Source organism: Ictidomys tridecemlineatus, chromosome 10 (genome assembly GCF_052094955.1).
Source record: "Ictidomys tridecemlineatus isolate mIctTri1 chromosome 10, mIctTri1.hap1, whole genome shotgun sequence".
Classification (NCBI taxonomy): Eukaryota; Metazoa; Chordata; class Mammalia; order Rodentia; family Sciuridae; genus Ictidomys; species Ictidomys tridecemlineatus.
In genome coordinates, this window is record NC_135486.1 from 2,919,846 (window position 1) to 2,933,613 (window position 13,768).

The 13,768-nt window shown below is 38.4% G+C and overlaps 1 protein-coding gene across 12 annotated transcripts in view; it reads left to right on the plus strand.

The window, feature by feature from the left end:
- Pou2f1 (POU class 2 homeobox 1) overlaps window positions 1–13,768 on the plus strand; it is a 147,200-nt gene that overhangs the window by 64,363 nt on the left and 69,069 nt on the right. Inside the window, exons 1-2 of one of the 12 annotated variants that reach the window (XM_078022241.1) lie at window positions 1,027–1,224; window positions 11,961–12,047. The exons of 6 other annotated variants lie outside the window; for them this stretch is intronic. In XM_078022241.1, coding sequence (XP_077878367.1) covers window positions 12,020–12,047 — 28 coding nt within the window. In that variant the 5' untranslated portion in view covers window positions 1,027–1,224; window positions 11,961–12,019. Of the gene's footprint in view, window positions 1–1,026; window positions 1,225–10,286; window positions 12,048–12,091; window positions 13,072–13,768 lie in introns of those variants that run through there. 5 more of the 12 variants (XM_078022243.1, XM_021722692.3, XM_078022248.1 and 2 more) reach the window with 5 other exon arrangements.

The window sequence follows — 13,768 nt, forward strand, 5'->3', positions numbered from 1 at the left end:
TTACCTTCAAACCAGACTTGACTCCCATATTTCCCCATGCCTTGCCATGCTCCATTGAATTACCACTGCCACCTGGTTGGTGGGCGCTCCCAGGAAATAGGCAGTGTGACACTGAAAATATATCTTTTAATAGCTCATGTCACATAAGTGTTTTATTCCTGGTTTCAGTTTATACAGGAGGAAAAATCAAATCAAACTCATTTTCTAATATAGTCTTAAATGTGGGAGATTTTATTTAAAATTAACTGAGTTTCTAAGATATTTAATAAAATTTGGGGGTATAATAGTTTCTGAGCTTTGTTTCTTTCTTCAGATAACAAATGTGATGACATCAACTATGAAAAGTTGTTCCAGGCCCAGTGCTTAGATCTGAGTCAATGTGTGGACTCTTCTGTAGCTCTCGTGCTGTCTGTGAGCACTGTGCACGTTGTTGCAGGTGCACTCTGATAATAGAGCGCTCATGTTAAGAACCCTGGTATTGCCAGTGTCAACATCTGTCTTCCCTTGTGATCAGGATTTCTGAGGAATGGGGAAGGCAAAGCTACGTAGGACAATAAAACCAGCACTAGCTGAGTTTGTTGATCAGTTATTTTTTCTTTGCTAATTTTAAAATAATTGCAGACTTAACAGGAAAGTTGGAAGAATAGTGTTGTGCCTTCTGTGCAGTTGCTGTGTCTTCACTCTTCTCCCATCTAGAAGACGGTTCTCAGCCTGCTGGCTTCCAGGACCTGAGCTTTGGAGGAGTGCAGTCTATAGGTGCAGCTTTTAGGATCATCCTGTGTTTGGAGGCAGGTGCTGCTAGCTGGTAGGATGTCCCAGAAATGGCCTGTATCCTCATCACACCCTTCCGGTGGTGCATCAATTGGATTTACCTTGCCCTGTTAGCTAGTTTTGATCCCTTGGTTAAGGCACAGTTTGCTGGCTCCTCCATGGTGAAGTCACACTGAAGTATTTTGTAGGGCAAGTGTAAATTTTCATCATCCAGTTTTCACCCACTAGATTAGCATCTGTTGTTTCTTGACTGAACTAATTATTATTATGGTTTGTTTTTTTTTTTTAGTTGTAGATGGACACAGTACCTGTCAATTTTCTAATTTTAGTTTTTTTTCTATATTGTTTGGCATTCTGTAAGAAACCTTTCTATCCATCCATCCATCCATCCATCCATCCATCCATCCATCCATCCATCCATCCATGTCAACATAGACTCATGAGTTCCTGCAAGTAAGTATTATGGTTATAATTCCATTCATCATTATTTTTATTTATTTTATTCCAGTTATCCAAAATCTGATTAGAAATCCTTTATGCTGACTTCTGTGTCTTTTCCATGTATTATCATATTTTCTCCCTTTATTTTTTAAAGCACTTCAACTAGTAGTTTCTTTGAATGGAGAAAGTGATTTCTCATTGGAGAATCATTTATAGTCACCACAGGGCACAGCTGTTCTCAGGTCCTCAGAGGACAGCCAGAGAATGGCTATGTGGCTATGTGTGAGTCTCTTTATTTCTTATCTGTATACTTTAAAAAAACATGAGTTCATACCAGAACATGTATTTCCAACTCAGTATTGTAGAGTCCATTCTAGTTTTTTTCGGCTTTCAGGGTTTTAATTTTCTTCTCCAGCGCTGATAAACTTAAGTCATGTTGTCTTAACACATTTATTTGAATCTAGGCAATATCCTGGTAAGAATATCGAGGACCTTTTAATGTTTTGTAAGTTGATTCTGGTCCAAGTTACCTTAGCTCTGAATTCTTTTCATAGAACATTATTTATGAAATAAATATACCAAAGTATAAGATGAATTCCAAAAAGCTCAAGTAGTTATTATATGTGTAAAGATAATTCATAGAAGGATATTTTCTTACTAGGGAACTACCTAAAATTGATTACTTTAGCATTATTAAAGAAATAAAAATTTCTTTTTGTAATTAAAGCAATCAAAAAGAATATAGAGAAAAATTTAACTCCCAAACTATTAGAAGGAGATAAAAGAAGACTAAAGAAAATGCCTCTAATATAAACCAGGGAAGAAGGCCAGAGGGAACAGCAACAACAAAAAACAAATAAGGCAAAATAAAAACTATAAAGTTTTTTATAAGATGGCAAAAGACCAGCTATATCAATAATCACAAAGGAAATGATGGGCCAAACAAGCCTAGTAACAGCACATGTTCAGGTTGGATTCTTTAAAAGACATACCTAAAACCAAGTGACAGAAATGATGGTTAATAATAAACCTACAAAAATATACCAGGCAGCATTGGAAGGAAGCCTGGTGTAGCAGGAAGTTCTGAAGCCAGGGGGAAGGAGAACAAGGATAAAGTAGGTTCACTTTAAAGTGAAGAAGGAGCAGTCTATTAACAGCCCTTGCCACAAAAATAGAACTAAAAATATTTATAGCAAATCCCAGTGATTCCAAAGAACTATTGATGAATTATTTGTTCCAGTGGGGAGTTTTTATTTTTGTTTTGGGGTGCTAGGGATTGAACCTAGGGCTTCATACATGTTAACTACACATTCTACCACTAAGCTACATCCCCAGCTCATGGAGAATTTTAATGATCTGTTCTCTACAAATAAGTACATGTGCTCAATTTACAATGGGGTTATTTCCCAGTAAATCCATCGGAAGTTGTAAATATCATAGGTTGAAATGCACTTAAGATGCTTTACTGAATTACCATCGTGGCATGGCCTAGCTTACCTTCAGTATGCTTCAACACTTAGAGTAGACAGCATTTGAGCAAAATCATCTAACAGAAAGCCTTTAATAAAGTATTGAGCATTCATGCAGTTTATCAAAGGTGTACTGAAAATAAAAACCCAAACAGTTGTATGAATTCCTTTTTGCACCATTGTAAAGACAAAAATCATAAATGGTTTAATTTGTTGAACACCTTAGAATAATATCGTTAACCTTGTCCTTAAAAAAACATAATAGCATTTTTTTGTGTATATATATATGGAACATTTTACAAACATTGAGCTCAAGTATTTCATAAATCTTAGCAAGTTCTTAAAAAGTGATAAACTACATTGCTTTATCACAGGTCATTAAAATAAAATGGCAACAATACAATGAGCTCAAGGGAAAAATGTACTCTTAGATACCTCATGGAAAAATAATGGACATTATTAAAAATGTACAAGTGAGTGACAAAGGAAAACTATATGGACCATAGCTAAAAATGATTTTTGGAGAGAAATTTTTGACCTTAAGTGTAGTCATTACAAAACAGAACCCCTGAAATTAAATAAATACTGTTCTTTTAATAATTTTCTATGATTTATATTGACTCAAGAAGAAATTAAAAATTTGAATAGATAATAATGATGAAAGGAAGTGAGGTATGTCAAGAGGAATTCTCCTTCCATCCCTGGAAGCCATCAGCTCTGTACCAAGGGAGGCACCAGAATCAACTGTATCCTTGGGCCAGTTATAATAATCCTTCAAGATGCAGACAGTACTTTCCCTGCAGGAACAGAAGGGAAACTACCCAGGCTGTTTTAAGGGACTATGGTCACTATGGTAGCTCACTGAAAAAAGGACAAAATAATTTCAGTCCACAGCAAGCTGTGTTGATAAGAAAAGTGAATTCAAGGAGGCAGGCAGCACTCTGTCTCTGGAAGGGGAGTGAGGCTGTTGAGAAGCACAGTCCACATCCCTGGATACTGTGCATAGGCAAATGTAAGACTTAAGAGCTAGAGAGAAGAGACCAAGTAATAGGGACTTGGGGACCCAAGGAGCACACTTGCACTCCCAGGTCTTGGTTGGTTGGTTTGTTTCGAACAACCCAGGCTTGGGGTGAAGTGCAGGGCTCAGCAAAAGCTGTTTTTTCTCCAACCAGAGGAGGAGGAAAGGTGCAGCCTTGTAATAAGGTAGAAAACCTTAATAGTCACTTGTCAGGTCAAATGCCATATAGTAGAACTGCAGCTCCTCTGTCAGCACAGGCCCAGTGGCAAGCCTGCACCTGTCCTCAATAGGCTGTTCCATGGGGCCCCAGCCCTCCTGTTAGGGTGCAGCCAGGGAAGACACAGCAGGGAGCTAATGAAACCCCCAGGTGCTAGATAATTTGGGAAGCCTGAACTCCCATCTTTTCTTCCCTGGGGTACAGTAGGAGGAGGTCTTGAGGAGAGTTAGGACATCTCCATCTCCCTGACACATGGAGGCCATGTGGGAGCGCTAATGAGACATGCCTGTGCTTCCCAGCCAGGACAGCTGTCAGTGGAGTCCTGGCAGGGCACTAGAACTTCCACCCTTGCCTGCTAGTAACAAGGGATTCCTTCCCCTTCCCTTAGTGTACTGGGAGACAGGGGTGGGGAACCTGGAATACCACTCCAACCTGGATGGAACCAGGTGCTTCCTCTCCTGCCAGCTGGATTGGTGGTGCTGTTAAGAGGACAATTATTATAGTAGGCTTAGAATCCAATTATATGTGAAATCTGCATTTTAATTGGTAATTGCTTGTTTTATCAAGAACCCAGAAAAATCTCAACTTGAATGAGAAAACCCATCAGTAGATACCACCTACACAGAAATGTTGGACAAGGATTTTAAAGCAGCTATCAAAAAATGCTTTCCTGAGTAATTATGAGCACATTGAAACAAATGAAAAAGTATCAGATCTCAGCAAAGAAATAGAAAGCCTAGTGAAGACAGAAAAATATGAACAAGAACTAAATGGAGATTTTTAGAACAAAAACTATAACAACTGAATTTCTTTTCTTTAGAAAGTCACTGGACAGGTTCACAGCAGAATGGAGGGGACAGAGTGAATTGGAAGATGGAACAAAGTAAATTACCAGTCTGAATAAGAAAGAAGAAAGGGAACCAGGTCCTCAGAGATCTTTAGGACTACAACAAAAAGATCTACAATGACATTCATTAGAGTCCCAGAAAGAGACAACAAGGAGGGCAAGGCCAAAAAGCACTTGAAAAACCATGGCTGAATGCTTTCCAAATTGACAGAAAAGGCAAAGAATAGCTCAGTACCTCCCAAGGTGGTATGCAGAATTGTTGTAGATACATACAGATAAGAATTTCTAAAACTCACATGGGGGTGCAAAAGAACTAGATTAGCTAATAGTTTTTGAAGAATCCATTTCCCCAGTTTTTCAGGACTCACTATGCAGCTATAAGAATCAAATCTAAGGTTACTTGAATTGACATACTCAACAATGGAACAGAATGGGGGACCCAGAAATTGACCACAGAAGTATTGCCAACTAATTTGTGACTCGGGTGCAAAACCAATGCATTGGAGGAAGGAAGGATAGTCTTTGAAAAATGATTAGGGGTAGGAGGACTCAACCTAAACCTTGCATAAGGGGGAAAACAGAAGAACATTTCCGTATCAATATCAGCTTCCTGGATTTGGTGTAGTGCTGTTGATATGTAAGATGTAACCAGTGGAAGAAACTGGCAAAGGGTACTTGGGACCCAGCTTTGCAAATTCCTGTGAATTTCTAGTTATTTCAGGATAAAAAGTCAAAACTAAAAGATGGATACCATACTTGCTATAGGATTCCAAAGGAAGAAATGATTGCTTCACAGCTAGAGTACGGTGGCCATGAACTCCTGTCATCCCAGCCTGGGTAACCTCTCGAGACCTTGTCTCAAAATTTAATAAAGAACTGGAGATGTAGATCAGTGGTAAAGTGCCCTGGGGTCAATCCCTAGTGCAAAACAATAGCAACTAGGGTAATGAGGAAAGATTTGAGACCATGGTCTTTGAACCTGTGTTTATAGATAGGAAGAAGTGAGTGTATATAAGACAAGTGGAGTCAGTAAATGTTTAAGGAATGAGTGCCACTTCACTGGTATTAAGACATGTTCATAATATCTGATGAGTTTAAAGAACATTCAGGTTAACTGAGATGAGGATTGTACCTTTATCTCACATAGAACTCTGGAATACTTGTTATCCTTGTCACACAAATTAAGGAAGCCTCAGTGTAAGAAAAGAAGACCTGAATTTCCAGTATCAGAAACGGTAGTTCAAAGGATGGATGAGAATAATCAACGCAGCATGGGATTTTAAACAAAGATAGTTTTCATGGACTTAATGGAACCAGAGGGGCTGGGGCTGTAGCTCAGTGGTAGAGTGCACCTGCCTCGTATGTGTGAGGCACTGGATTCGATCATTGGCACCATATAAAAATAAATAAAGATATTGTGTCCATCTACAACTTAAACAACAAATGGAATCAAAGGAAAAGGAAAAGTTGCATGACGGGTATAGAGCTTACCTGTTAGCCAAGATGTCGAGATAAATTATAGGCCTGGGCTAAGGCCGTGGAATCACCCATTCTTTTACTCCATGGAGTGTTCACAGCTTGGGAGTGCATGTTTAGGTGATTGCTTACTGTTTCTCTTCTATTTGATTACAAGCATTCTGAGGTCAGGATTGTATGCCCACTTCCTGTCCTAGTGCCTGGTTCCGCTTGGTCACCACATTTCTTGTTTCTTGTCAAATGCTTAATGCCTGAAATTGGTGACTTACCAAAACTCTTCAGCTAGAGTGAAGAGAAAACAGATACAAACAGGATGGTTCAGAACAGGATAGACAGGTGGGCAGTGTGTGGTGGAGCTTTGATAGATGTGTAAGGATTTCTGCTTTTACAAGGAATAAATTCAGGAGTGAATTTTGTAATTATGATGTATTTATCCCCCCCCCGCCCCCGTTTACTTCTAAAGGCTGCCAGAATTTTTATTGAACAATATAGGAGTTATGTAAATGGCTTTGAAAATATAAGCTGGTACAGGTTAAAAAAGGCCTGAAGTAGTGCTGTTTAATAGCTTAGTACGACTGCTCTCTCAACACACCTCCATTTACGTGACTGGGGAGATTAGCCAGCACCTTCCAGCCAAGCGAGTATTCCTAGCGCCTGTGTCTATATCCACTCCCACTGATGGACTTGAAGGCCATCAGGAGCCACTTACTTTTTGTGTTCCCAAGCCTTTGCCTGCTAGTTGTACTCCTTATTTTAATTATACAGTGTATATAAATCATTGAAAAGAAAGTGTTTCTGTAAATTAAGTTGAATGTTTTGAAAAGAGCTGTAAAGGGTAATTTAATTACTAAAAAAATACTATTGAATTTAGAGCAAGAGAGCTGTAAAATATTAAGGATAAATGATTCTGGAAGAAATGGAAAAGGGGATTCTGCATTCATATTACTCCATATATCTTAAGTCCCTGTCTCACTTTTAAAGCAGTGTCTTCCAAACTTTGTATCATAAACTTAACTTATTGGGTTAAAATCAGTAATTAAAAAAAAAAAAAGGCAGGGTTGGGACTGTAGCTCAGTGGTGGAACACTTGCCTGACATGTAGGAGTCACCCTGGATCTGGTCCCCAGCACTGTAAAAATAATACCTGTCAGAGCATATTACACCTAGGGAGGAGCATTTCTTGAGTTTTTTATATTTATCCTATAAATATATGTAAAATGTGGCTTGAATTCAAAACTTGAAAATGCTTTGGGTCTAAACTCAAAGAAAAGGCTTTGGTCTAACATCAGAAGATGGTAAATTAATGTGTATGTGCCTTGGGTTAAAGTAAAATGTTTATGCATATAATGTTTTTATGGTATCTAAGTTGACCTTTCTGATTAACCAGACAACTTGGTTAATCTTGGTCTTGTGGGATAACAGTTTTTGCATATTTTATTTTGTTTATTTTCTTCCTGGGCCTTGTTACTTACTTGTACCCTTCACCCCAAATTTCTCTGCCACTTATTAGCTGTGTGACCCTAGAGTCTTTCTGTAAACTTTGGTTTTCTTTTTATGAGATAATCCTTAAGATTTATTGTTATAGGGCAGTGCTTGATAGCCAGATTGATAAAGTACATTTCTTTCTTTCTGTCCATGTGAATGTTTTATAAATAGTAGAAATTCCATTTTATGTTAATTTAAATAATTTTCTTAAGTATTTAGAGCCCATAAGGCAATCCTGGAAAGTGTCATTCATATACATGGTGACACATTGCCCAGTTGTGGTGGCTATACTAAAATCCACCACTTGACCACATCTGAAGTTTTCACATCTTGGAATGTCCTGTATTTAGGCATAAGTAAATTGTTTTACGTGGTATGTGAGTAATGAGGTTTTTTGGTAAAAAAATTTGCAGTTCTTAAGTGTGTTCATTACTGAAGGTTCATGGCTGAAGCAGTATTAAGTGTCTTCAGTAAGCAAATTAGTAGAGTATCTATAGTAGAATTTGAAAAAGGATGAAGATTTAAAAGGATGCCTGGGGTGAAATAGAACTGCAGTCCCTTGTGAGACAGCAGGGAGGTGACCAGGAGTAGTTGTTTAGTAAGACATCTCTGCCTCTTGGACCAGGAGCAGTCAATACAGAACAGTGTGTACAAACAGCTGTTCTTCTGGAGCATGACCAGGGTGGATGCTGATGGTTTAGTAAGGGAGAGTACAAGCCCGTCTCAGTTAACTCACACACAGAAGGTGTTTTCAAACCCTAGTTTGTAATTTGGTTGTTATTGCCCTCATTTTCTTTTCTAGTGAGATCTAGACTAGCCCAAAACTTTGTTCATGAGTGTAGAATTATTTTAGTATTAATAACCATGAATTCTGGGCTGGAGATGTGGCTCAAGCGGTAGCATGCTTGCCTGGCATGCGTGCAGCCCGGGTTCAATTCTCAGCACCACATATAAAGATGTTGTGTCTGCCAAAAAATAAATATTAAAAAAAAATTCTCTCTCTCTCTCTCTTTAAAAAAAAAAAAATAACCATGAATTCTAGGTCTTCAAAGAACATGCTTTCCCCCTATTAGGGGAAAAGGAAGGCAAATTTTAGACATAATTTTGAAATATTTGACTTTGAACTCTGCCCTTTCAACTCCTTTTCACATGTCTGTACAACCATTTCCTGTTCTTTGTGCATTCTGTGCACCCCATTCCTTCACCTCCCTCTCTTAGTCGAAATTACCTGAAGCTGTTTTAATTGAGTATTTATTGGTCTCTTCTCCAGTGGAAACCCAGTGTTGAAGGAAGGCAGTTGGGTGGGATCAGTTCATGCTGAAGTGTGAATGACCCACAGACATTTCAGAATTTTTTGTTGTTGTTCCTTAAAGAAGTGGTTTTGCTTTTTTCTTTTGGGTTTAGTTTTAATCTGGTTGATTCTTTGTTGATATTTCGGAGGACAAATGAAATGAACTTTTGACTTTGTGGCCAGAGTTATCTATCCTTTTCTATTGGATATGAATGGGCTGTAGTTGGAGAAATCAGGGGAAAGATGGTAGCCATCTCTCCCCAAGTCCCTAGTCCATCTGTAGAGGCCGGGACAGACTTTTGTATTTGAAATACAAAAGTATATTTTTGTATACCCTCTAGAACTCGCAGGGTGCCTGCATCAAGTGTAGCAGGAAGGGCTTTTTCTGAACATCCCACTGTAGCAGAGTCAGCTGCCTATAGTGAAGGTGAGCAGAGTCCCACTCTGGACAGTGGCTTGTGTAAGCTTTGGCCTTCTTGCAGTGCAGAGGCCCTGTGGGACTCTCTTGGTCTGTTGTGGCTGGTAACTATGCCACCAAGGTACTGTATCTGTGGGGTACCAATCAGCAAACACATTGATTGACTCTAGGCCCAAGCCATCCCTGTCTAAAGATGAAAGACCAAATTGGCAAAGAAAGGGTGCGTTGAAGGTGTCACTGTGCAAAGTACAAAAGTGCAGATGATGAATGGTGGTGCAATTCTGTAAGTAGTACAGGCGGTCAGGGTCAGAGGAGGAATAGGACCGGTGTTAGTGCTGCTGTGTTCTCTGTCATCATTGCACCTCACCTTTTCTCACCATGCCTTACACAGTCTACCTCATTCAAAATGTGTTTTCTGTTCTGTGATACATTGTTGCTTATTTTGATACAAAGTGGTGTGAATTCTTCATGAACAAAAGTGATGATTTTTAAAAGCTGTCCCATGTTTTTCAAGTGTCTCCTTGTGCAGCTGTCTCTTACTCTAGACTGAGAAGCATGAGCACACTTACCCCATAGCAACCTTCTCAGCATGTTAGAGATGAGTACATTCCGACTCCAGAGGGAAGGAGCTTCAAGAGGTGTCACGGGAACTAAGTGGTGGTGTTAAGTTTCTCCCCTACTCTATTAAGCATTTTGTGATTCTGTAAAAGAGAAAAACTAGCAAGATAAGTAGAATGTTTATCTAAGAAAGATTTTTGTTTCTAAGTTACTGAGTTTCAAGGAAATATTTTTAAAGGCTCCTGATTTTTTAAAAAAAATCTTTTTCATTTCCTTGTATGCATGTGAAATTTAATTTCATCCTTAATGTTCAGGAAAGCTATATGCATATTTTAAAAGTTAGATGTTTGGCATGCTTGAAGAGGATTTCTAAATTTAAAAAAGCAGGTCATAGTGGGCTGCTCCCCTTGAGAACTCTATCCAGGGCCCTTTTACATGTGTCTGTGCACACCTGACTGTGGAGCACAGTGCCTTGGCCACAAGTGACTAGTCTGCTTCCTCATTACACAAAAATTCTAGTGTGGCCCCTGAACATGTTCCTTAGCCACACTGTATGGTAAAAGTCAAGAACCCTGAGTTTGAAACTAGCAAAATCTCATTTTAAACCCTGACCTCAAATTATTAATGTAATATTGCATAAAAAGGGTTTTAGTTCTCTGTACCTATTTCCTTATTCTTAAAATGGGTAATAATGCTTTATGGACTTTTTATAAACCTTCTCCTGAATTGTCTGTGATGATTAGGATATAACATTATTGTGTAACGCCCAAAAGGTTTTATGTTGATCATTTACCTTGTAAATTGAATCAGCCTTGTTTGATAAGGATGTAGAAAGGAAGGGAGAGATCCATCAAGTGAAATTTACTTGAAAATACTGAGTAATTCCATAGTTTGCTTAGCCCTTTTGCTGAAGATCTGTACTCTTGAGTAGCATACTGCCTTCTTTCACATGAGATTGGTTTTCATGAGAGAAAGGACACTGCTTAATTTGTGGCATTCCACTAATCTCTTCTGTTAATTTGGTAGTATAAAAAGATTTGCAAATAATGAGTTCCATACCCTCAAAGATACTTTCATACACTCTGTCCTGCTTCCACATTTGTACTGTTGCCATGTTCTAAGTAGGACTTTCTCCTGACTGTGTGTTAATAACTGGAAAATTCCCTATCAGTAGAATGGCACCATCTTGACAGCCCTGGGTTCTGCTTCTACCTTGCTAATTGTTTCCTTGGGATTATTTGGATTGTGTGGAAAAGCTTTTTGCAAATCCTCTTATTACTGAAGTCATTGTTGCCAGCAGGAATAAGATTAAAGGTGCTTAAGTCTGTAGAGTTGTTTCTAATTTGTACGTGTCATTTCAGTGGCATTTTAACAGAACTCTGTCTCCTGTCCCTCCCTTCTCCCTTGGTACTATCTCAAGTTAAGTCCAAGAAGCCAGACCATTGGAAGAAATCACATTTTATCCTCCTAATTATTATGCTGGCACTCAGGAGATAATTTTTCCCTTCATGCACTGCCAATTAATATGCAAATGAGCTGATAAATATTTATGCAATGATTTAAATTATGCAGGGAGTGCTTTCAGTGTATTCTGTAAATGAATTGTTCCTGGACTTCAAAGTGCTGGCTGCTGTGCTAACGAGGAGAGATTTGCATAAGGCCCTAATCACGCGCATACTGATTAAGCTTCATTATGGAAACTGCCAGCTGCAATCTTTGTTTCTATTTTATTACAAAAAGGGGAACTTTTCATGCTTCAGTTGCCTTGACAATGTCAGTCCTAGCTGGTAGGAGAGACTAAAACTCCTCTGAGCAACTGAAGTTTCCTTATTCAGCTGAAGATTGCTATGGTGTAACTGAAGTTGTATTTTGCTTCTCCTGTTAATCCACTTTCCACTCCCCACCCTGTTCTCTGAAGAACATGGTGCAGATTTGTTAGAAATAGTACTACCTTCTTTCCCCCACCCCAGACCGCTACCTGTTTCTTGCTTGCTTTGGATTGTCCACACCTCTAGAAGACTTCACAGCGATGCTGGACTGCAGTGACTGTGTTCTAGGTGGGTACCAGCACAGTTCTTTCTTAGAAGCTTTAATATGGAAATAGCATGTGAGGGGTTGACTATGCTTAAATGCTTAATCACATGCAGCCAAGGCAAGGGAGGGGGGAGAGGTGGTTGAGTGGGGAAGAAGGAAAGCATTTGCAAAGCACTATGTGTGCTTGAGTGAGCTGTGGTCCCTCCCTATGTTGGCTCTTCTGGTTCCGAGGGTACTTTGAATAAATAGTGTGGATTGAGAATTTGACCTCAATGGAGATGTTTTTTACTTTTGGGGGACTTCTGTGGAAAGCATTTAATATAAATTCTAAAAAACGTTTTAAAATCAGAAACAAGGTTTGAACTGTACCTAACTAATATAAAATGAACATATTAATAAAATTTTTGCAAACCTAGTATCAGTGAAAAATGAAGTGGAGCCACCTCTAGAATTGTTTCCGTACATACTATTGCAACATTGTAGTGTTGACTGCACCTTATGTATTGACCCATTTCCAAATTTTAGACATTATGAACTTTTAAAATTCCAAGATTAGTCCTTATTTTTGTGTTGAAACCAACTATCTTTAGTAGAAAACTATGGTTTTAAGTATTGGAAAGCTTATCTTAAAAGAGTTTTCCCTATAGACAAGCAAGCCTTTAGAGAGGGAGGTATCCTACTTTAATTTTAATGTATACACCGCCTTTGGTTGACTGAGATTTAAAATAGATAGAGGCATTCTGGTATTGAGGCAGATGGTGGCTCCTGGTGGCCATATTTTGTGTGGAGTTTTGTTTATTTCTCTATAGTATTAATAAAACCTTTTTAGGTTATTGTAGTCACCAGAAAAGTCAGGGGATAGAAACTCCTGGAGTTGGATACCTTAAGTTTAAAACTTCTGCTGATGATTTTTCTTTTCCTGTGTGTCATTTTCCCTACTTGAAAATTGAGGCTACTTCCGTCACCTTCCCAGTTGCCAAGGGAAAATAAATTGATCATTCTGAAGATGGATGAATTCTTATGCAGAAGGCATGGCCTGAACCCAAGGTAGTAGTTACATGGTCCCCCACAATAAAAATCCCCATCTAAAGGGCACGTGATGAGCAGTACATGGATGTCAGGAATTCAGGAGCAGCCTGTAGACTTCGTGTTGGTCTCACTGTGTCTAGTCAGCTCAGGGGCGTAGACGTGAATTTTTTATACTGGCTAGAGAGAAGATGATTTCAGATGTCAAAGAAGAATTTACTTGTTTTTACTCTTTTACATTTACTAAGTTGGAAACTCAAGAAACAAAAGGAAAATACCTTTTTGAGATTTTTTAACATTTATTGTTGAATTAGAAATTATGTCTACTACTTTCAACTAACAGTCAATATCATTGAAATAGTCTTATCATTGTTGTTGCAGTTAATCAGAATTTTATTGTTTTATTCTCTTTGGTATGTTTGAAGTAATTTCATTAAATGCCCTTGAAACTCTTTGACAATTCAGTGATTGGTCCTTAGGAGATTCACATAAAATACCTGTGACATAATTTTTAACTTATAAATGTGGAAATAAGGACATGAATTATGCAGGGTCAGGCTCGTGAGTCAACGATTTGTGCTTGCTTTGTTTCTATGATGTCCCTATATGTGGGAAATCGTTACCCTTTTTATCAATGTTAACTTATTTATTATTTTTTCTACTTTCCTTTAAAATACATTCTAAGAGAAGCATTAAGCCATTTGCATTCCTAATGGCA